The 24,460-nt window shown below is 38.8% G+C and overlaps 1 protein-coding gene across 7 annotated transcripts in view; it reads left to right on the top strand.

Moving 5' to 3' along the window:
* Nucleotides 1–16,021, top strand: part of LOC120421350 (rho GTPase-activating protein Graf) — a 68,217-nt gene extending 52,196 nt beyond the window's left edge. For 6 of the 7 annotated variants that reach the window (XM_039584530.2, XM_039584529.2, XM_052707572.1 and 3 more), the window contains 12 exons: nucleotides 6,790–6,907; nucleotides 6,976–7,073; nucleotides 7,140–7,272; nucleotides 7,332–7,429; nucleotides 7,494–7,670; nucleotides 7,743–7,856; nucleotides 7,918–8,143; nucleotides 8,214–8,319; nucleotides 10,367–10,564; nucleotides 10,873–11,853; nucleotides 11,914–11,993; nucleotides 15,240–16,021. In XM_039584530.2, the coding sequence (XP_039440464.1) occupies nucleotides 6,790–6,907; nucleotides 6,976–7,073; nucleotides 7,140–7,272; nucleotides 7,332–7,429; nucleotides 7,494–7,670; nucleotides 7,743–7,856; nucleotides 7,918–8,143; nucleotides 8,214–8,319; nucleotides 10,367–10,564; nucleotides 10,873–11,853; nucleotides 11,914–11,993; nucleotides 15,240–15,331 (2,421 nt within the window). In that variant the 3' untranslated portion in view covers nucleotides 15,332–16,021. The remainder of the gene's footprint in view (nucleotides 1–6,789; nucleotides 6,908–6,975; nucleotides 7,074–7,139; nucleotides 7,273–7,331; nucleotides 7,430–7,493; nucleotides 7,671–7,742; nucleotides 7,857–7,917; nucleotides 8,144–8,213; nucleotides 8,320–10,366; nucleotides 10,565–10,872; nucleotides 11,854–11,913; nucleotides 11,994–15,239) is intronic. The other variant, XM_039584534.2, reaches the window with a different exon arrangement.
* Nucleotides 16,022–24,460: the final 8,439 nt, after the last annotated feature.

Below are 24,460 nucleotides of genomic sequence, written 5' to 3' on the forward strand. Positions count from 1 at the left end.
AACAATCCAACTTTTCAGAAAGCTTATTTAAAAACCTCGAAATAAACAACATTTGCGTGGTTTTTCTAATAAATTTACATTTTTGCTCATAATTCGAAAAATACAATGAATTCAAACGTCGTTTTTGGTATGGTGAAGTTATTTGACGTCCTTTATAAGACCCTTGCCTTACAATTGGTCTAAATCCATTCTAAAGCCTAAAACCAAGGGTGGCCCATTCTGCCCCCCTGGTCCATTCTGCCCCCCTGCCCCTACGCACTTCGGAAGGAACCGGTCAAGAAAAATTTCAAATGGGCAGCAGCGCCATCGAAAGCAAGCCAGAGAGGGTGAAGAAAAGCCCCAAGAAAATGCTCCATCTCCATTGTTCTGCTGTTCGTAAAGCTGTTTCTTGACCCCTTTCCTTCCGATCTCCATACTAGCCTTTATAAGCAACCATACCATGCGCCGTTGATTTTGCTTTTACTTTTTAGAAATTTACAATTTTATTAATTGGCAGGGAATTCACTGAAATTCAATTTTGTCGATTGGAGCGTGTTTAGGGAACCCGAATCTTACATACATTTACAAAACCAAAGCGTTTACTAATATCAGCTTCAAAAATGTCGAGATGTATTATCCGAAGGTTTCGTGATAGTATTAGGCGTTCAATTTTACGTAAAGTTCCTTTGACACCAAATTCTATCTCTTCACGGTTTCGAGCTAGAAACTAGTCATTGAGACAAGAGGCACAATTGCTCGTCCCCGAGTATCATCATCAGGGTTGACTTGGGGTCTGCAGGGTGGGATTTGGTCTTACAAATTCCTGAATTTTTGTACGATTCAATCTCACCCCCTAGACTCAATGTTACCTGTGATGACGGTGTTAGAAATTGTTCCCAGCAATGCACAATGGTCCAGATCACAAAATTAAGCGGAAAATAGATTTTCCGAAAAATTTTGAAGTTTTGGAGCATCGCTGGCTTCAAAAGAGTTCTTGTAAATGGGAAAGGGAAACTTTTGGCTTTGTTAAAATTTAGGTAATTCACGGTTAGGGTGAATTTACTTACTTAACTTTCCAGGCATATTTCTGGGATTTATTTGTCTCGGGTAAAAGGTTCCAAGCAACTTTGTCGAAGACACTAACTTTTTTCTCGCAATTCATGCCTTCTATTTTGTTAATAATATCAGAGCTTTCCCTCAAAAAACAGTTTTTACGAAGCAATTCAGCACACACTTGAACTTTTCGTAAATCTGTTTTCAGGAGATCAACATACATTTTCAACTATTAACAAAATTAATTTGACGACATTTGGTTGTATCATTGCCGAGATATAGCTATTTGAAATTAGCTTTGACCAAATCGGTTCAAAATTTGGTTAAGACTTGTTAAACCAATCCCGAGCGCATGACTAAGGCCAATTTTCAATTCAATTGTTTGTTTAATAAAAGACATGTTTTTAATATAAAAAATCGTCTGTTTTTGGATTTTGTATTAAAAAAAATTCAAATCGGATTTCATCATGCACACAGGAAATGTCTTGAGAGAAATCACCAAAAATTTTCCTCAATATGAAATTTTGAGATGCAATTTCAAAAATCAAATATCTCGAAAAAGCGCAAGCCAAATTAAATGCACTAGATTTCATTCGAAAGTGTCGATCCAGCATGACACGCTGAAAAAATCTCAGGGATATTTTTCTTCATACTCGAAATATCTTCATTGGATATTGTCTAATTTTCAAGGGATTTTTGCCTTCCTCACTGAGGTAAGGCTATAATCCTGCTCGAAAAATGAACTTTTGAAAAACAGCTCGTAGACCTATATTCATGTATACCTATCGACTCAGAATCGAAAACTGAACAAATGTCTGTGTGTGTGTGTGTATGTGTGTGCGTATTCACCTTGGTGCTCAAAATTCTTGCCAAGTTTTCTCGGCACTGGCTGATCCGATTTGAGTAAAACAAGTTGCATTCGATTCGTTTTGGTGCCCCATACTGCACTATTGAATTGTTTGAAGATCCGATAAGTAGTTCAAAAGTTACGTATAAAAAAGTGTCAGAGTTGCGAATCAGGTGCTGGAATTTTGATGCCGGATCTCACTTATCTATATGAAAACTATGTCCGGATCTATCATCCGACCCATCGTTGGTTAGGTAATCAAAAGATCTTTCCAATGAGTCCAAAACATTGAAGATCTGGCAACCCTGTCTCATGTTATGACCACTTAAGTGATATTTATGTACTTTTTTGAAGCCGGATCTCACTTAAATGTATGTAAACTATGTCCGGATCCATCATCCGACCCATCGTTAGTTAGGTAATCAAAAGACCTTTCCAATGAGTCCAAAACATTGAAGATCTGGCAACCCTGTCTCGAGATATGACCACTTAAGCGATATTTATGTACTTTTTTGAAGCCGGATCTCACTTAAATGTATGTAAACTATGTCCGGATCCATCATCCGACCCATCGTTGGTTAGGTAATCAAAAGACCTTTCCAATGAGTCCTAAACATTGAAGATCTGGCAACCCTGTCTCAAGTTATGACCACTTAAGTGATTTTTATGTACTTTTTTGAAGCCGGATCTCACTTAAATGTATGTAAACTATGTCCGGATCCATCATCCGACCCATCGTTGGTTATGTAATCGAAAGACCTTTTCAATAAGTCCAAAACATTGAAGTTCTGGCCACCCTGTCTCGAGATATGACCACTTAAGCGATATTTATGTACTTTTTTGAAGCCGGATCTCACTTAAATGTATGTAAACTATGTCCGGATCCATCATCCAACCCATCGTTAGTTAGGTAATCAAAAGACCTTTCCAATGAGTCCAAAATATTGAAGATCTGGCAACCCTGTCTCAAGTTATGATAACTTAAGTGATATTAATGTACTTTTTTGAAGCCGGATCTCACTTAAATGTATGTAAACTATGTCCGGATCGAACATCCAACCCATCTTTGATTAGGTAATTAAAAGACCTTTCCAATGAGTCCAAAACGTTGAAGATCTGGCAACCCTGTCTCGAGATATGACCACTTAAGTGATTTTTATGTGCTTTTTTGAAGCCGGATCTCACTTAAATGTATGTAAACTATGTCCGGATCCATCATCCGACCCATCGTTGGTTAGGTAACAAAAGACCTTTCCAATGAGTCCAAAACATTGAAGTTCTGGCCACCCTGTCTCAAGTTATGACCACTTAAGTGATATTAATGTACTTTTTTGAAGCCGGCTCTCACTTAAATGTATGTAAACTATGTCCGGATCGAACATCCAACCCATCTTTGATTAGGTAATCAAAAGACCTTTCCAATGAGTCCAAAACGTTGAAGATCTGGCAACCCTGTCTCGAGATATGTCCACTTAAGTGATTTTTATGTGCTTTTTTGTAGCCGGATCTCACTTAAATGTATGTAAACTATGTCCGGATCCAGCATCCGACCCATCGTTGGTTAGGTAATCAAAAGACCTTTCCAATGAGTCCAAAACATTGAAGTTCTGGCCACCCTGTCTCGAGATATGACCACTTAAGCGATATTTATGTACTTTTTTGAAGCCGGATCTCACTTAAATGTATGTAAACTATGTCCGGATCCATCATCCGACCCATCGTTGGTTAGGTAATCAAAAGAACTTTCCAATGAGTCTTAAACATTGGAGATCTGGCAACCCTGTCTCAAGTTATGACAACTTAAGTGATATTTATGTACTTTTTTGAAGCCGGATCTCACTTAAATGTATGTAAACGATGTCCGGATCCATCATCCGACCCATCGTTAGTTAGGTAATCAAAAGACCTTTCCAATGAGTCCAAAACATTGGAGTTCTGGCCACCCTGTCTCCCTGTTGGTTAGGTAATCAAAAGACCTTTCCAATGAGTCTTAAACATTGGAGATCTGGCAACCCTGTCTCAAGTTATGACCACTTAAGTGATATTTATGTACTTTTTTGAAGCCGGATCTCACTTAAATGTATGTAAACTATGTCCGGATCCATTATCCAACCCATCGTTAGTTAGGTAATCAAAAGACCTTTCCAATGAGTCCAAAACATTGAAGTTCTGGCCACCCTGTCTCGAGATATGACCACTTAAGCGATATTTATGTACTTTTTTGAAGCCGGATCTCACTTAAATGTATGTAAACTATGTCCGGATCCATCATCCGACCCATCGTTAGTTAGGTAATCAAAAGATCTTTCCAATGAGTCCAAAACATTGAAGATCTGGCAACCCTGTCTCAAGTTATGACCACTTAAGTGATTTTTATGTACTTTTTTGAAGCCGGATCTCACTTAAATGTATGTAAACTATGTCCGGATCCATCATCCGACCCATCGTTGGTTTTGTAATCGAAAGACCTTTCCAATGAGTCCAAAACATTGAAGATCTGGCAACCCTGTCTTAAGTTATGACCACTTAAGCGATATTTATGTACTTTTTTGAAGCCGGATCTTACTTAAATGTATGTAAACTATATCCGGATCCATCATCCGACCCATCGTTGGTTAGGTAATCAAAAGACCTTTCCAATGAGTCCAAAACATTGATGATCTGGCAACCTTGTCTCGAGATATGACCACTTAAGTGATATTTTTATACTTTTTTTTTAATTCCTAAGCTTTGTCCGGATCCATCATCCGACCCATCGTTGGTTAGGTAATGAGTTTTTTGAAGATCTGGTAACGCTCAGTTTCAAGTTATGACTGCTTAAGTGACATTTGTGTATTTTTTTATTGTGATATAGATGGAATTTGTGTCCAAACTCATCATATCACCAAATGTTGATAAAAAGTGAGGAAGGCATCAACCACATAGGTGGATTAAGTTAGTTTTTTTTTAAATTAAATATGTCTTTATTGAACATTCTTATAATAATTACATTTCTTTTACATACTAAGTGGTATGGCCTAATGCTCTTCATCTTTGTTGTATTTTTCGTTTTTTTATTGACTGATCAAATTTATTTTATTTACTTCAAATTGTTTTACATTATTGCATTGAATCGAATACATTTGGGTAAAAAAGAAAAAACAATCACTTTAACAACTAATCCTAACTTAAAACAAAAAAAAACTAAACTCATTAAAATATTCAAAATCACTAGAATGAGTAAACTACGAACTGTATTTTAAGATGAATGCTCCAAGAGTTCTTACTTGTTCCTGACGAGTTTTGCAACCACGCAGTGTTGTTGTCATCTCGATGAAAATGTTCAAAAGTTCTTGTGGTGAAAACAGGTCACTACTGCCTTCACCCGTTGATGCTGGTTGGTTTTCCCTCGGTTGCTGACTGAAGCCTGGAGGTGTTGTATTCTCTGCAACTCTTTGTAGCTGATTCAACGGCAATGGCTGCAGATTTGGAACCACTCGAACAAATCCACGTCCGTCCACCACCAGCATTGTTTTGCGACGATTTGGTTGGTGCCTCGTCGTCGCTTGCTGCCGAATTTTCACAAACTCAGCTCGTTTTGGGCAGCTCCGATTCTTGGTCGAATGGTCGCCGCCGCAATTGGAGCATTTCGCTTCGATGTTCTCGTTGATTGTTTCGCAAGCTTGAGTTTTGTGCTCACCTCCGCAGGTTGCACAACGACTCTTGATGAAACAGTTCCTTCCACCATGTCCAAACTGCAAGCAGTTCGAACATTGTGTCACGTCACGGTGCACTGGACGATAACGTTCCCAAGTCACGATGATGTTGAAAATTGCCCGAACTGCTTTCAGCTCAGACGGCGTTGTCGATCCTTTCTCGAGATGAACCAGGTACAGTTGATCACGATACTTGATGTCCTTGTTGTGTCTCGTCATCTTGAAGACTTCGATCACGTTCACCTTAAGAGTTTTGAGCTCTTCTTTCAACACACTCACATCCATGTCGTACAGGCCTCAGAGGACCTGTTTAATGGGTCGTTTACCTGGATCGTCATGGCTGTAGTATTCAATCTTTGTGTTGTTCAGGAAATCCCGAACGTAGTTGTAATCCTTTCTGGTAGGTAGCAGAATTTTGAGTCCATCAGCACACAAGCGAATGGAAGCTCGTAAAGCACCAGATTTGATAAACCCGGTCAGCCACTTTCACACCGAATCCGATGACGATGTTTTCACAAAAATGGGTGGCAACTTTTCCCGTCGTTCAAATTCATCCTTCTCGCTCACGTCCACAGGGAGGGTAGCGAACTGGTTTCCAGACGAATTTCGAGCGTCCTTGTTCAAACTGCCCGGCTTTGCAGGTAGCGCTTCGGCATTCTTTAGCTTCTTCAAATCTGCCGATCCTGCTGGTGAGGACCGCCTCTTTTTCTTGCCGTTAGGCATTTTTGCACTTTTTAAGCACTTTTCAGGAGCTAATATCCAGGAGTACCTCACTGATTGGTGTTCCACAAAGGAATCATTTTCAAGGGATAAGTTTATGGGACCATCCAAAATTGGCCAACTATATGGTTTTCAATGTAATTCGGTACGCTGAATCTAAATCCGCCATCAGAATCGAGCCAAAGTGTCAAAATATCGATTTTAGGCCATATTTAGGGTTTTTATGTAAAATAATTGCAGAATTTGAATTGAATGTTCCCAACCGAAGTGACCACGTGATTCTTGGTCGCTCTCTTATAGGTATGCTTACATTCACAAGTTATCATAATTTTACGAAAAAGTTTTTTGAAAAAGTGATATTTGTATTACTGGGTTCATTAATTGTTTGAATCTTTGTATTTGTTGTACGTAAAATCAGAAAAAATGTGTCTGTAATAAAATTAAATTGAAAATTTCTTCTAATTAAAAAAACAATTGTTTTCTTCTCATTCGCAGGCAGATGCATCATTAGGAATGCTAGAGAGAGAATACCTGCAGGAGTCCCTCAGTTATGTTCTGGGCATACAGGAAGTGCAGGAAAGGATAAAGTTCGAGTTTGTGGAAATAATTTTAAGTGAGTACATCCGTAGACCCGGTTTTTGTCAAGCGTGTGATTATTTGACATTTGTTATTGTCTCGCAGGATTCATTTCCGACTGGCTGGTGTTTTACCATCTCGGCCATGAAGTAGCGGAAGATGCCAAAGACTACCTATCAGATCTCCAACTTAAAGTGCAAAAGGTTTGTCAGTTGGTTGTGGCAAAAATGGATCTCAGCGTGGTATTTAATAAGCATTCTTTACTTCAGACGAGGGAAAACTTTGATGAAACTCGGCAGAAGGCGCAGGAGCTAAAACACAGATACATGGAGAGTAAAATGAAACCAGAGAGCGAGTACACCAAACAGGGCTACCTGTTTCTTATGGAAAAGAGTAAGATTAGTAAGGAAAGGGTTGAAACTTGTTAGGATAATTTTAAAACAAATGTTTTCATCCAACAGAGGCATTCACGGCAACATGGTCCAAATACTACTGTACGTACAAAAAGCAGAGCAAAAAGTTCTCCATGCTGCAGTTCAACCAAATATCGGGTCGATCGGTAAGCCGCTCCGTTTAATAACTCTTGCCAAGTTGATTTCTAACGATGCCCCCGAACCTTCCAGCAATCGTCAACGGAAGTGCTAACGTTGGCCTCGTGCACGCGCCGGCTGTCGGAGTTTGAGAAGCGGTACTGCTTCGACCTGATCTTCGAGGAGCGACCGGCGATCACGTACACGTTTCAGGCGCTCAGCGAGGAGGATCGCAAGGCGTGGCTGAACGCCATGGACGGCAAGGAACCGGTACTGGAGTTGTTTTCTAACAAGTTGATGGTCGTATTGAGTAATGTTTGGATTTTTTTTTTGCTTTTGTAGACATACCTAGCCCCAGCGACAAATCACAACGAGGATGGTCATCTGGACGAGGTCGGGTTCGCGTTCGTACGCAAGTGTATTGAAGTGCTGGAGCGGCGGGGGTTGGAGGAGGAGGTAAGCACCAATATTTGCCCAGTGCTCAATTTCAAGCTAACGATCTCGTCTCGTTTGCCAGGGTTTGTACCGGATCGGCGGCGTGAGTACAAAGATAACAAAGTTATTGAACATGGGACTAGATAGGAAAAAGACTGAGAAGGATAGATTGATGTTTTTTAATGACGAGCAAAGCTCGGATGTATTAGAGAGTAAGACGATAGCAAGTGCACTGAAGCATTATTTAAGAAACCTGAACGAGCCGCTGATGACGTTTCGGTTGCACCACTCGTTCATCTCGTCGGCAAGTGAGTTCAACCCCCTGCGGCTGTAAATAATAGAGGAGTTTAATTCTAAGTAATCTTCTTTCCCACGCAGAGCAAGAGACGCGACAGGGTCGCTTGAGCGATGTTCACCAGCTGATACACAGGTTACCGAAGAACCACTTTGAAATGCTGGACATTGTCATCAGGCATCTGAAGTCGTAAGTATCCGAGTGTTCGGTTAATTCTATTCATCGTTACACCTTTGTAGTCCTGATCCGTTCTGTGATTGTCGTGAAACTTTGAAAAATAATAAGTTCGTGTTTTCATGTTCTTTTAAGCTTTTGCAAAACTCTTCTAAATTAGCTAATAACAAGGATCCTTTCTCCGTATCTCAACGGAAAGGTATTTATAACCAATTAAGTCCAGAAATAAATTTTCGTAAAAATTATCGACTTGAAAATATGTATAAGGGTCATTCCAGGTCAACTGAGTACACTTTTGGACTCGACCTTCACCGATTTGGACCAAACTTTGAGGGAACGTTCATCTATCGATAGTTAACAGAAATCCCAAGTTTGGTGCTGATTGGACCATCCCTCTATTTTTGGCATCGCCCTCTTTTTCGACAGTTTTCTAAAAAACTTTTTTTTTTATCATAACTTTGCAACTATTTGAGCAAAAGACTTTCTACAGGTTGCATTTTATAGAAAACTGTCCAAGAAATTCGATAAAAAGAATGTTTTAACCCTTAAATGCCCACTAATATTATATTTTAACGTTTTAAGTATTAAAATATAGTTTTGACCAATTCCTTATATTTTTATTTGTTTTATTTTATCACCATCATGTTCCCCGGACAATTTTACATAAAAATCAATGCAGACTTCAAACTAAAATGAACTATTGGCGAGCTACAGTGATTTTACTGAAAAAAGTTTGATTTTGCGCAGCACTCGGAAGTAGATGGTGTACTTTTTAACAAAAAGGGATGAATCCCGCATAGTTCGGTTTTTATATGTGAGAAACTTATTTCGGATTTGAATTCATAGGACAGAGTGCAGCACAAAATCAAACTTTTTTCAGTAAAATCGCTGTAGCTCGCAAATAGCTCATTTTAGTTTGAGGTCTACATTGATTTTTAGGTAAAATTGTCCGGGGAACATGATGGTGATAAAATAAAACAAATAAAAACATAAGGAATTGGTCAAAACTGAATTTTCATACTTAAAACGTTAAAATATAATATTAGTGGGCATTTTAGTGTTAAAACATTCTTTTTATCGAATTCCTTAGACAATTTTCTATAATATGCGACCTGTAGAAAGTCTTTTGCTCAAATAGTTGCAAAGTTATTATTAAAAGAAAAAAAAGTTTTTTAGAAAATCGTCGAAAAAGAGGGCGGTGCCAAAAATAGAGGGATGGTCCAATCAGAACCGAACTTGGGATTTCTGTTAACTATCGATAGATGAACGTTTCCTCCAAGTTTGGTCCAAATCGGTGATGGTCGAGTCCAAAAGTGTACTCAGTTGACCTGGAATGACCCATAAACTTTACTTAAGTGCTCATCAATGAAGACCTCATCACTGAATACCAGTTATAGTTATTATAATCTTTACCTCTTTTCGATTCGAAGATAAAAAAATTCGGTGATTCAAACATTCTAAGATTAAAAGATTCGAAGATCTAAGGATTCGAAGATCCAAGAATCAAAGATCCAAAGATTCTTTTCCAATGACATGACTGCATTCAATTGATTGCTGTCACCACACATAACCGCAAAAGCAAGAAAGAGATATGAAAAGAGAGAGAAAGTAAGCATATGCGACCGGATGCTTGAATGCTTCGGATGCCTAGAAACGAGCAGAAACTTGCAACAGAGACCACAAAAGACCCGGGGGTCGTTAAAGTGGATTGCTTTGCTTTTTACGTACCAGACGTTTTCTAACATTTTCAGATGTCTGAAACATCTTATGTTTATTACTTTACAGACAATTTTTGATCGAAAATTTCAAACAATTTTGTACGATTTCAGACAGTTTGCTCCAAACATATTTCTTACGATTTTCATAATGGAGGACTGGGTTCTAAGCTTTTTGGTAATTTATAGATGATTTCTGGTTTTTCTCAACTTACGTAACTTTCTTTATAATTATTCGCTTAAAACTGTCGACAATCGGGAAGGAATCGAAACAACTTATTTTCGGATCATTGTCGTCAACGGAGAAAGTCACTATTCCTTCCCAACCTTTTTCCGTTCCTTTACAGCGTGGCCCTCAAGTCGGACAAGAACAAGATGTCCGTGTTCAACCTGGGCGTCGTGTTCGGGCCAACGCTGCTGCGCTCCGCGGAGGAAACCGTCGCTGCCATATTAGACATCAAGTTCAACAACGTTGTGATAGAGATCCTGATTGATAACTACGACAAAATCTTCAAAACGCAGCCGGGCAAGAGCACGGACTATTTGTAAGTTTTGCTCTAGATGTGTTTTTATATGGGTGATTTTTCACTTTCTTTTACTAACATTACTTTGTTACGATTTACGAAAAAAGAAGAAGCTTCCTATTTCGAAGAAACAGCTTTGTTCTTAACAATGGTGACACACGAACGATCAGTTCGAAGCGGCTATCCGTATCGTTTGGGGAACCTTTGCATGCGTTGAGGTATTTGGAATGAAAACTTCTTGGGCTTTCGTATCAATCTGCTAGTTGCACAATTTTCTGAGTCAACTCTCACCATGAGCAGTGATTAACTTGGTTGTTTATCGCTTTTAGGCCCCACACAAACACGAGCCCACCGTTAGCGATGCAGCGATCGTACGCCGGAATCGGCAGCGGAGGAGGAGGAGGTGGCGGCGGCCTCAGTATCGTCGGCGGGAGCTATGCCAAAGAACGCAGCGCTACTTATTCCCAGCCCGTGGTGCGGGTCGTTGCCAAGTCAAATTACACCGAGCCGGTTATGTCGTCGAGCCTGCAGAACATCTCCAACGGGCTGTCGCTGTACAGCAAAGGAACCAATCACTATCCCACCTACGAGGCGAAACCGAAGATCATCTCGTCGATCAACAGTTCCACGCCGTCGCTGTTGCGCGACACGACGCTGTCCCCGCGGGAAATTAGCATAGACACGCGGGAGAGCACGTACCTCAAGTCGGCACCCTCCACGATCACCATCAACAGCCACAACAGTCCACCACCGCCTGGTCACAATCACCAGCAGTTGGTGAGGCAGGATGGCGGGGGAGGAGGAGGAGGTGGGGGAGGGGGTGGAGGCGGCGGCGGTAACAATCCGATCTATCAAAGTACCTACCAGAGTCACCTGCTGCACAGTCGGGGCGACCCGTCGGCGATGATCCGCGGCGGGAGTGCCGGATCGGACAGCATCTACGGTGCCACGACGGGCATGCACAAACTGGGCGGCCATCCGAACCCGATGACCAGCAGTGATTCGAACCTGACCAGCACCCGCAAAGAGCTGTCCATCTACGATCGGATAAACTCCACCAGCAGTTCGAACGAGTCCGTCTGTTCGTCGTCTAGTCGGGATCTGAACCATTCGTACGGCAGCAGTCGGGCGGTGATGCCCAGCTGGGAGTACGCGGGCTCGGGCAACGGAAGCATCGGGTTGGTCAGTAGTGCGCTGAGTAAGTTCAACATTCAACGGGACGATGCTAGTCAAGGTTATATCCCGAAGAAGACGCAGCGCATGAAGGGGCTAACCCGGCACACGAAGCTGGTGACGCCGAGGGACAATCTGTAAGTGGCACAACGGTATGGCGAGCCTATTCCAAGGTTAACTCGTTTTATTCGTTTTAGGCGGGTGAGGACACTGTACGCGTGTCTGGCGGAGAACGACGGAGAGCTGTCGTTTGAGCCGAACCAAATCATTACCAACGGTAAGTTCATAAAGCTTCCCTGATTGTTACTTAACCTTTCGGAAGTCGAGTTTTACAAACGGTGCACAAAGTACACTAGCGCGACGAAATTATTCGAAATATTCGAGAATTTACCATTTCAAGTACGGACGTCAGTGTTCAAACAAGAAAGCTTCTAATCAACGCTTAAACTTGTTAGAGTAATAAACGCTACCACTATTGGCGTTTTATCTTTGTTGTAAACGCTCGCATCTAAAGTGCTGTTCTGGCTGCTGTGATTGTCAAGCCAAACTGATAAATTATTGAAATGACCGATATTAACATGACTTGACAGAAGATGTTGTTTAATCGTGTTTTAGTTCCTTCTCTGAAAGTTGTGAAAGAATCGCAGTATCTTTAAAATTCGGCGTTGAAAACAAGGTTCACACCCAAATAAAACTTAATTGCTGATAACCTGGGGATTGTTTTTATTCGAAACAAATCAACTTTTATAGTAATCCGTGAAAGTCGAAGCACTTGCAGTTGCGAAAAACAATTATAGCAGTACTTTGGCTTATTCATGATTGCCAGACTACGAACTGGCGACAGAGCTTGGAAAAATTGACATTTGCAGATCGGTGGAGTCCCGGCAGTGGAAGCAAAGCACCGCTGGCTCCGATTCTCAGCATCTCCTGCCTGCGACACCAGAGCAGCGTCCGGTCCAACAACCTCATTTGAATACATGCTTCGACGTGAGAGCATTTGGAAATCTGTCCCACGACAAGTTTCATTTCAAGTACTGCTAACAATTTCAACATTTTCTGTAGAGAAATGCTCAAAGCGCATAGTTCACTGTTTCCTTTGCTTTTTCTCCAAAATCTTCACATTCTGGATCTGGAAAAGACGATCTCCTGAAACAACCTTTCAAATCCGTGGTTTCAAGGGTCGACCAAAAGCACACTCTTTGTCCAAAAAAATCAAACCATCCACATTAACGACCCCCGGGTCTTTTGTAGTCTCTATTGCAAGTTTCTGCTCGAACCTAGGAGTCCGAAGGCTTGAATGGGGAGAGCACCCAAACCTCTTTCTACTCCAAGGAACCTTCCACCCCAGTGTTTGAACTGAGGACCTTTGGATTGCGAGTCCAACCACCGCCAGCGATTCCACCGGAGTAGGCTTGGTTTGGTGTGTTGTTTGTACTTATGGCATGGAGACGACTCCTACACCTGAAATGACTTAACGGCCTATCAACAACTAAGGCCGGGATCGACATTTTACTTCCTCATCCGATGGAAGGTTGGAGCAGATGGGAATCGAACCCAGAATCATCCGCTTACAAAGCGGACAGCGTAACCATTCGGCCACGCACTGCCTCTCTGTCCATGTCTCTCAAATAAAGTTAAGTAGTAGTAGTAGTAGTAATTGTTGAAACCGAAAAAAAGGTGGGCTCCAACGCAGAGAGTTCGAGAACTGCAAAACCGCCTGCTGTGATTTGGTTTCGCAGTTCAAATGGTGCGCTAGTGTACGTATGAGAAACGTCATAAAGCTCTGTGAAACTTATCGTTGATATCAAAGTTCACATCCAAACATAACTTAACTGACGATATCCTGGGGATCCTATCTCGGGTTTTCGTCCGGTCCATCGACTTCATTTGAATACGCGCTTCGACGTTAAAGGTTCTACACCCGTAAAAAACTGAAACAGATGCTTCTCTTACATTTACTCTTACATGACGATTTTCCCCATACAAACTTCAAGGGCTTACAGGGAGGGGTTCTCATGGTCAGAATGAGCCCAAATTTCGAATTCAACCTAGTGATCTATCTTTCATTTCAAGGGGTACCCAGATTTGAGCCAGCCTATTGTATATCTCAAGTACGGACTTCATGTTCCTACCTTCGTGTCAATCTATTGACATCTTTTGCAATGAGGGTGATCATTGCAGATTCACATTCCTTGTGTTTGGTTGTAGCTCTCCACAACTTATCAGTAGACAAATTTAAGTTATGTTTTGGATTTTCGTCAGGACCGCCATCAACCGTGTGTTTATCTATGAAGTTTTACTCATTTAATGTAACTTAACGATATAGAACCTGGAAGTAGGGGGAGAGGGGGTAATATGCACCCCCGGGGCAAAATGCACCCCCTGCTTTTCTCGGTGTTAGGAAGAATTTTCCGAATCTTCATTATTCTGTAGATAGATGAGTTCAAAAACATAAAAAAATGCCTTTTTAATTAAATTTTCTGCAAAAAGCGTGGTCGGGGCAAAATGCACCGCTGTGAAGCTCCTTTGTAAAAACAGCGGTGTCATCTAGTGGTAGGGCATTTTGCCCCAATGTTGCGGTGCATATTGCCCCGCATGGTTGTTTGAAATGAATCAAAAATGTTTTTAGGAATTTGATATTTTCCAACAATTTTGGGGTTTTAAAAAACTTTTTTCACATGGATGACGAAGAATAATAGTTGTTTTAGAACATTGAACAAAATTCTTACACAGTAATGCTGTAATGACAGAGAAATCACAGTTTTCCCTTAGGGATGCATATTACCCCCTCTCCCCCTACCTCGGATTCTCTTTAGGTTTTCTTTATACTGTTTTACTCAACCCTGCAGATTTCAGGTCGGGTACAATTATTTTTGTTTGAGTTATTGGTAAAATCGTTTGCCCACTAAAATGTGTTTGAAAACATAATTTCACTGAAGTAAACAAATTTATAAAACCAATTATTAAAAAAAATACAGTAGCACTAAACACGCATTCAATAAATTCATAAAAAAGTTAAAACTTTAATCCCAATCGTCGCCAGTATATGTGTCGCGTATCGGGGAAAAAAAAGGATTGTTGAGTTGGCAGTCAAGACAAGAGAGCACTATAATTCAAATGTCTACAGTTTAGTAGTGGAGGTCACGAGCAGAGATGTTATAAAATTAGTTGATCTCATGTATATGAGATGACGCTGGTCACCTCAGAGGTATTATGGGTCAAAAGGTTTTCGTAGGGGAACAGCATCTAACTCCATCGTACCTCTAATGTTGCCATATCAGCACTTTGTCGTTTAATTGTTTCTATCTTCAGTTTCACAAAATAAGTTGTTTAAATAGTGAAAATCAGCAAATTAGATGGAGGTTGGAGCGATTGCTTAACCTTCCAAACATACGAGAATTTCCCCTAATTATACAGTTATTTTTCCTTTGATCTATTATTTTGAAATGAATTCTGCCTTTGAAACATGCTCAATACTCATGACTTCAAATGTGTTCATTTTGTTTTTTTTTTGCTCTTTCAGTGAAACGTTCCAACGAACCCGGGTGGCTCGAGGGCACCCTGAACGGCAAATCTGGCCTAATACCGGAAAACTATGTCGAGGTACTAAAGTAAGTTTAGATGGCTGCAATCGCAACCACCAACCACCACCACCACAAACTTACCAAATACAGTCCGGGTTACCCGCCGTCGTGCCGTGCTGTGCCGCCACAACAAATCGAGCGTTTGTACATTTTTCATCAAAACCGTAGAATGTACTAGGGTGTGTGTACTGTGTAGATTACCGTTTAGTAAGTCGTCGTCGTCGTCGCCGCATGGATCGGGTGAGGAGCTGGGCTTATCGCGCTCGCGCGATGTTATTGAAGGGCAGCTTGAGGGGGGAATGCATAAAAGATAAAAAAAAAGAAAATTTATTGTATTATTTTGATAAATCTTTCTTGAGAATTTTTCCATTGTTTCTTTTTTGATAAATTTTTTATACACGGTATAAATTAGTGGGCAATAAAATCACGACTATAATATTTGCACACATACACACTAAAGAAGAACCAGCTTTCATCAAACACACCTAGAAACACACACACACAAACATACGTGTGCATGAATCACGGAAGAGAAATGAAATTAAGAAGAAGAAAAACTAAGGCTGTAAACCAGGCTCTTGCATCGGCACAATATAGTTACTATGTATTTGCTAAACAAATATTGATTTTTGATGTCAGAGAGTCGGAGGGATTCCATATTAAAAAGTAAGAGAACAAGAAAACTATCATTTCACACTGCACTAATAGCAAAACAAAATAACAGGAGGAACAAAGGGAAGCGAACCACTCGACCTTAGTGGACTATGTGTTTCGTGTAACCTCTATTGTGTACAAATAAATCAAGTAAAAGCTACATCGAATAACAAGCTAGAGCAACAACGGGGCCCAGTTTCACTATCTAAACGTTGCGGCCTCGGATCGATGAAGTTGTAGAATTTTGATAAACCTAAGCGAGAGTTTCTCGACTCGACGAGATCACAACAATAACAAACCAAACACCAATGAATTTGAGGTAATATTAGAGAAAACAAAACTTCAACTAAGAAACACCCAAAACACACACATACATCCCTCTTGCAAATCAAAACCAAATAAGCTAACGTTCATATGATGATGATGGAAAAAAGGCATCTAAACAAATAGTTGTATAATTGTAGCTGTCTCGTAACACTGCAAAAACTACATGCACTGTACAAAAAAAAACCTCTTCTTATGGATCGTTATTGACTGCTTCATCGCACATCGAACTGAGCATCTGCCGACACTCTGCAAACGAGCAGGGTTTTTACGTGCACCGTCCATGTTTTATTTCTTCTTTTAGTGAGAAAACCCCGCAACGAGATTGAAGACGCGCAACGCAAGGCATCTAATTTGGGCATTTATAGTTTCTGCAAAAACGGAAATGTTTTATAAACAAGGTTGCAAAAGATAATATTATCGTAATCGTCATAATTTTTCGATTATTTAACAGTTACAGGTCATTGAAATTAGTATTTCATGCGAAACCCTCTCAAACAATAATAACTTTTGCTAAGCTATTTTTTCAACATCTAAAATTAGAAGCAAGTTGGAAATGTTTATTCATCGGGCTCGCCTTTTTTTACATCCTATTTAAATAAATTAGAATTCGTTTGAAGTAGAAAAGTCTACACAATATTTTAACTTATACTTATCTAGCTTCAAATGCGGTTCAAAACGTAGGAAACTTTCCCTTTTCTCGTCAGTCATCTATATTTTGCTCTATTGTTGCTCGATTATAGCTTCAAAATATCTTTTTGGTCAGTGGTCGGCGGATAACGAACAAGAAGCAAAAACAACTGATGAAGAAAGACCAACACTACTAGAAAAAAGTCCTAAAATTCACAAAATTCTGATTTTTTTAAAATACTTATAGTTATTTTTTTCAAATGTGAGTTTTTCACGTTGTTAATGTCTTGCAGAAAACACGAAATATTGTCGATTTTTGCAGCAAAAATAGACTATTTTTTTAATATAATTTAATCTAACCCTAGCGCAGCAATCTTTTCGGAAGCATCCTAGAGAATGTTGGGGCGATTACTTCCAACATCCTTCTTTTCTGAACGGCCTGGCCTGCGGAAAGTCAACCGCAAAGATGATGGGTTGAAGTGGATTGAGTTTGAGCCAAATTTTCAAACAGCAATACATATCTGAATCTACAGGGGAGGAAGGAGCAAAAAAAATTTTTTTTTTGTTTTTAAATACATCGCTTTGGTTGAGTTGCAGTTTTTTCTTCGTTTGACGGCAAAACTGCATTTCCAGAGTTTTTTTTGAAAAGGTCCTATAACCTATTGTCTTCCATATGTTTATAGGACCTAATCAAAAAAAGTCGAGATTTTTTCAATTTGAGTATTGATTAAAAATATGGAAAAATCTTACAGGCGAAAATATAACAATTCTGGATGATGAAGATGACGGAGGATATGAATTAATTCAACAGTTTGTAGAATTCAGATGTTTTAACTGATTTTTTTGCCTAAAAAATGTTGAAATTACATTTACGTCAAGAAAAACTCATTCTAAGTTTTATGATTTTCAATTAAATTCGCTCATTTTAATCAAAAAGTTGTTCAAAATTGGCATTAAGTGAAAAATCTGGCAAAATCTGTCAATATCTGGCACAGAGAAGGGTGAATCTTTATTCTGGCTGACACTTGGAAAATCTGGCATTCCCAGATTTATCTGGCAACCTGGCAACCCTGGTTAGGGGTATTAAAAATCCAGAACTGATTGCTGTCACCGGGCAGCACCACACAGGCAAGAAAGAGAGGAAATAGAAAGAGCATTTGCCTTTGTGTTGCGCGGCTGCTTGAGTGTCAAGCTCGGCATTCGTTCGTTTCGACTTCATGTGCGTTCACTAACGGTATCTCCGTAATGACGACAGACTGGGTACTGAGATTCTTTTCGATCCCAAACTTCATAAAGCCGCAAAACTAAAAGTACCTTTTGGCAAAATTTTGTTTCCGTTCTGAAACTGATCCGGCCAAATGTTGTCCCTGTTACAAATATGTATTTCCAGACCATGTGGGAATGTTGATGCCCTTTATCAACGGTCTGTAATACAAAGATTTGTGATACCATAGCATTTTTGTATAACCACCCCTCAAAGTTTTATGCAAACGTGTATGAAAGAACCAATAATGCTATTGTGAACGGAGCGTTTAATTGTTGATTCAGTGAAATGTTTTTCGTTCAGGTAATCTGTCTCTGCAGTTAATGCAACGCAGTTGGCTTGATTTTTGCTATTAATTGTTGGGGTTGCTCGGATGTCCAGCAAAATTTCTACTTCAGCCGAAATTGTCAGGAAGGTGTGTTAAGTAAGGTTATAAATTAATTGTCACTATTTGGCTTAAATTTAATGAAATGTTTTGATACTTTACTTTCAAATTTAAACATATCTTTCTTATATCAAGATGGTGTTTGGACGGGTTTTGTTTGAACTTTTAATAATGATAATTTTATTTTAGTTGAGTATCGGAAATTACACAAAACTCCAAATATGGAACTTGAAGGCCCCAAGATTCACGTTTATTTAGATTTTTTTTTTAAATGTTAGAGGGCCGAATAGTTTTCTTCTAATGTTTGTTTTTTTTTTAAAGTTTGGAGCAAATTATTTAACTTTCTCAATATTTTGTTCGAAAAACTAAAAATAACATGATTTTGGGGACCTTGTAGTTCATACTTCTGCGTGAAACGCAAAAGCGTCGGTATTTCGACAATATCATCAAACAACAACCTTGTTTATCAAAATATGCAATCTTAAATTTTAAAGAAATGAACCAGCAGCTGTTTTTTAATCTACCCATTTTAAAAAATCGTCACTTATTTTTACAAAGTATGTTAAAATTTCTCCTCAATCAAGCCTGAAATAATTTGACCTCACGACAAAGCGCTTTCTTACCAAGACGAAAAAGTCCTATTGCTAATCTACAAACACACGAACTACCGCGATTACGTTAACGCCAGCACCCAAGACAAAGGCAAAACTGCTAAGAGAGGTGTAGCCCCTTGACTTAGTGTAATATATGTACATTCTAACTATGATCCAACTAGGCTGTAAGAATGACTAAAAAACAAACAAACACAAAAACAAAACAAAAGAAAAAACCATTCTGAGAGCGAGGAAGGAAAGAACGGGAAAAAATATGTGGAAATCAATGACACCAGAAAATAAACTTTTATCGTTAAGTTTAGTGTAATAATCGTAACTGAAAACAGAAAACAAAACAAGAATAACTTATGGATAGATTAACTGAAATGAACAGAAATGTAATACTTTTAAGAAAACCAATTCTAACGGAATGCAACAGCGAACATTTGAGAGAGGAAAGCGAGTGTATATTTTTTATCAAGCTTTTTAATTTCCTAAAACTAAAAAGGTGTTTTGTTTACCAAGCAGGAAGCACTACATTTTAAAGCGATTTCCTTTTTCTGTACATATTGTATATTGTCCAAACGTCACTATAAATTTTAAAATCGCGAAACAAAGAGTCAAAATTCCGTTTTTAGAATGAGTTGCCATATAACGTACAAATCGGAATTCAACTTAGAACAAAATCTGTTGACATTCGCTTTTAATTCTTTTAAATTCAATATTCTTCAGTCATTCCCTTTTCTAACATTATGTTTACTACCCCAAATTGTATTGCTCTATTCCTTAGTTAAGATGTAGTCCAAATTCAATCAGTATAAATCGTAAACATTCCTTTAATTTATTAAACATCTAATTACAACAAAAATGGCCCAACCTAGTTTTCAACACTCTTTCTATTCTGCTGTTGTGTGAAAAGGAAACAAATATTTAAAAAAAAGTAGAGTGGAGAGTAAATTAATCTGTGATACAGTCACAACTAGAAAGAGAGAGAGAGAGAAACAGAGCAAATGTGGTGGGTTTAGTTTATTTTAATTCCTGGAAAACATCGTTTGCTGCTCAGTTTTTATTACCATGTTTTTAGTCTTTTTTCCCCGCAAGTATAGTTTGTTTTGTAAACTTCAGTTTATTATGTTATCGTAATACTAATGACTGTTGATTTTCTTTTCAAACAAATTTAATCCTTTGAATTGCTACCCCCGATACGACAGCGAACTCGCGTAGTTTAATTCGCTTTTGGGAATCGAATTGCTACCGGAAACAAAGGCAACAGATTCGGTTTGGTTTTTAACTTTAAGATACAAGTATGGTCAGCAAAGGAATCAGTTGTGGACGTATGATGGTTTAGCAGCTACCTAGCGTTAATATTATGCTGTTATTTAATTTTAACTATTTTTTAAAGTCAGTTGTGAGATATCGTAACTAAGAACCCAGACAGAGGACGGAAACAGCTAGAAAATGGGAAATATTTTTTATTTATAATGTATCTCGACGTATGAGTCGTTTGTATGTGAAAGAAGAGTAAACGAAAAAAATAAAATCCATGAATAATTACAAAAAAAGTTTTATTTATTTATTTCAAAGTGTCTCGTATTGATTTTACAATGTCTTGTGTTGTGTTCATTCTGCATAATTTTACGACCAGATGAGGCAAGCTGATTAAATAACAAAGGTAGGTAAATACGAATTCATAGAAACGATTGTTTATTATTCGGAAGTAGAAACAACTTGACCGCCTTGTCTAGACGATTCAAATGATCTTAAGTAAAGTTTACTGATGAACATAGAATATTCGGATATTGCTATCCTGTTTGAGGAATTGATGCTAGCAATGTAACGGGCGCCACGTGCAAGGTGATTGAAAAAAAAAACGGAGTAAGATTGGAAAGGTGTGGGAGTTCCACAGCCGAATTCAAGCAAACCAATGTAAATGAGCCAATGTCGAAGTGTAAACAAAGAGTCTATCCTTCTCGCGTCAGTTGATGTTTACATTAGGAACCAGCAGGATAGACTCTTTTTAACACTTCGACATTACATTGTTTTGCTAGAATTGTAGAGTAGCAGCCATGGACCAAGTCCTGTGGCAGCGTATCTTAATACAGCTTATGGCCCATGTAATTCCATCGTGCATCTAATGTTGGCATATCAGCCCTTTGACGTTTATTTACAGCTTAAAAAAATTGGAACGGTGAATTCAACAAGCGATGTTCGAAGTGAAATTTTGCCAAGGCCTTCGGATAATCGAGTCTGGACTGTAATATGAAAAAATGGCTTTTTTGCGTCGACTTCGCCATATCAGATAGATTAAAATAACGTAACATAGCAGCTAAAAAAATCTGAAAATTTTTGTTTTTCATTTAATTGAGAAAAATTTACATGAGTTTTACCTCTTAAAATTTTAATTAGTATCAAAAGTTTCCAAGATATCATCTAATGAAAACTGATTCAAAAATGCTTTAAATTGATTATCGCGTTATTGAAACGCTCAAAAATACGAAAATACTGAAAAACAATGATGCAGAGAAAAAAACAAATAGGGGCAGGGGGGGCAGAATGGACCAGGGGGGCAGAATGGGCCACCCTTGGTTTTGGGCTTTAGAATGGATTTAGACCAATTGTAAGGCAAGGGTCTTATAAAGGACGTCAAATAACTTCACCATACCGAAAACGACGTTTGAATTCATTGTATTTTTCGAATTATGAGCATAAATGTAAATTTATTGACAAAACTACGCAAATGTTGTTTATTTCGAGGTTTTTAAATAAGCTTTCTGAAAAGTTGGATTGTTTGAAAAAGTTTGCTCAATGCTTATAACGTTACTAGATGTTACTACCAAGGTATACAAACAACAACGGAACCTTAAAATCATTTAGAGACTTGGTGGTGGAAGTGTTAAATTAAAATCCACTTGGGGGCAGAATGGACCACCCTTATCCTGCCTTATAAAAACAATCAAAAGTCACGAAATTTGAGCTAAATGGATTATTTCACTCCAGGTAGCTTCACAAATCACGTTTAATGCAAAATTAGTTGATTTTTTAGTTGTTTTGACGATTATTTGTAAAAATAGTGTCCTTTTTCAACATATTAACACTATTTTCAAAAAAATTGTTTTGATAAGTGACTATTTTTATTAAAGTGGTCTAACTTCATGGAAACTATGTTAGAAAGGTACCTTAAGTCATTTCTTATCTCCCTTCAACGTTGTATTAGACAAAATGGCTTGTTTTCTAAGGTGGCCCATTCTGCCCCACAGGGTAGCCCATTCTGCCCCGCACCCTGGAAAAAAAGTCGAAAAAACTTTTTTTTTAAAGCGGCTCAAAAACAGTTTTAAGCTAAAAAATTTCATCAACCAAGTATATAACATTGAAGGGAACATCCCAAAGCATAAGCCTACTACACTGAGTTCATAAGTTTTCATGTTTTTCTATGGTTTTTGGCGCATTTTACGTAGGCGGGCCATTCTGCCCCCCCTCCCCCTAAGGGTCGCGATGGCTGTTATGACGTATTGCAAACTAAACAGAGAAAACTTCTTTTTGATTCTAAATCAATTTCTCACCCTGCCTTCATCACTCGGCGTACGACTATTCCCAATGTTTCAAAACAGTTTGGCATCATTGGATTCATTGGAAAACATAATGATATTACTCATTATGAATACATCTAATGAAAAAAATTAAAATCCGGATCTTCCGGTGGCCCACACCGTTCGGTCCGATTTTTCTTCGGAATATAATTTTGATGTATTGCATTCCAAAGTTTGCGAAAAACCATGATGCCGTTAATTTTTTGGACCCTTTTTGCCACTGTGCAATGGGTGATATGAAGAATGCGGACCAATATTCATCTGAATTATTGTTTCAGCATAAAAAGAAAATGTAAGCATGCGGCTTCAAAAAGTACATAAGTGGTACACTTAAGTGGTCAGAACATGCGACAGGGTTGCCAGGTCTTCAATGTTTGGACTCGTTGGAAAGGTCTTTCGATTACCTATCTAACGATAGGTCGGATGATGGATCCGGACATAGTTTTCATATTGATAAATAAGATTTGGTTGCAAAAAAGTACGTAAATAACACTTAAGTGGTCATTAGGGTGTTTCATCCAAACAAAAAAGTTCTCAGAATCAGGCAAACCGAGGTTCCCCTAGTAGAGGATACCCATAGGAACTCTCATGCCAAATATCAGCCCATTTGGTTGAGAATCGGCCTGTCCCCAGCGGTTCAAAGTTTACATGTAAATTACTATGGGATTTTTATGCTTTTCGTTCAATCGTTCCTACAGGTCAGGGGACAACATGGATTCACTCGGAATAAAGACAGGTGTGTAGGGGATGGTCTAATGAACAAATTCCAGAAGTGATAAAATTATAATTTTTGATGTTTCTGTAACAATATGAACTATTCCAAATAACGTAACATGATGATTTTGTATTAATAATGCAATCGATGCTTCTCCACGTGTTCGCCGTCTGACATGGGGCGTCGTAATTTTCAGCTAGCCGTCATAGCATACTAAGGACAAAGCGTACATTTGAAGGGTGAATCGTTGATTCTGTAGACCCCGGACGTCGATCCATTGCGCACCTTGGGGACAGAATGGACAAGCCTAATTCCTTCTGGAATTTGTTCATTGGACCATCCCCTACACACGTGTCTTTATTCCGAGTGAATCCATGTTGTCCCCTGACCTGTAGGAACGATTGAACGAAAAGCATAAAAATCCCATAGTAATTTACATGTAAACTTTGAACCGCTGGGGACAGGCCGATTCTCAACCAAATGGGCTGATATTTAGCATGAGAGTTCCTATGGGTATCCTCTACTAGGGGAACCTCGGTTTGCCTGATTCTGAGAACTTTTTTGTTTGGATGAAACACCCTAGTGGTCATATCTTGAGGCAGGGTTGCAAGATCTTCATATTTAGAGATTTGTTGGTAGGGTTTTAATTACATATCCAACGATCTATAATACGATGGGATAAACTTAACGTCCGTCATACCAGATAGCTCAAAAGTAGTTTTTTCGTCTATTTAAAATATATTTAAAAATAAATAAAATCGAAGTTTCCTAAGACGAAGTTCTTCGTCAAAAGTTAATAAAAATAGGCTCATTTATTCCGCGTCACGATGTGTTTCGTAGAACAAATTTAAGAAAAAAAAAATCGGCTGGTCTGATATTGGGCACCATGAAAGAGGGGCTCTTTCCAGACTTTTAGCGAGGTCCGTCAAAATATTTCGTCGGGGGTATAGAGCAACTTCTATTCTGTGATTTTTTTTGACATTATAGGATATTTCTGCAGAAAAGTCA

The sequence above is a fragment of the Culex pipiens genome, chromosome 2 (genome assembly GCF_016801865.2).
Source record: "Culex pipiens pallens isolate TS chromosome 2, TS_CPP_V2, whole genome shotgun sequence".
Classification (NCBI taxonomy): domain Eukaryota; kingdom Metazoa; phylum Arthropoda; class Insecta; order Diptera; family Culicidae; genus Culex; species Culex pipiens.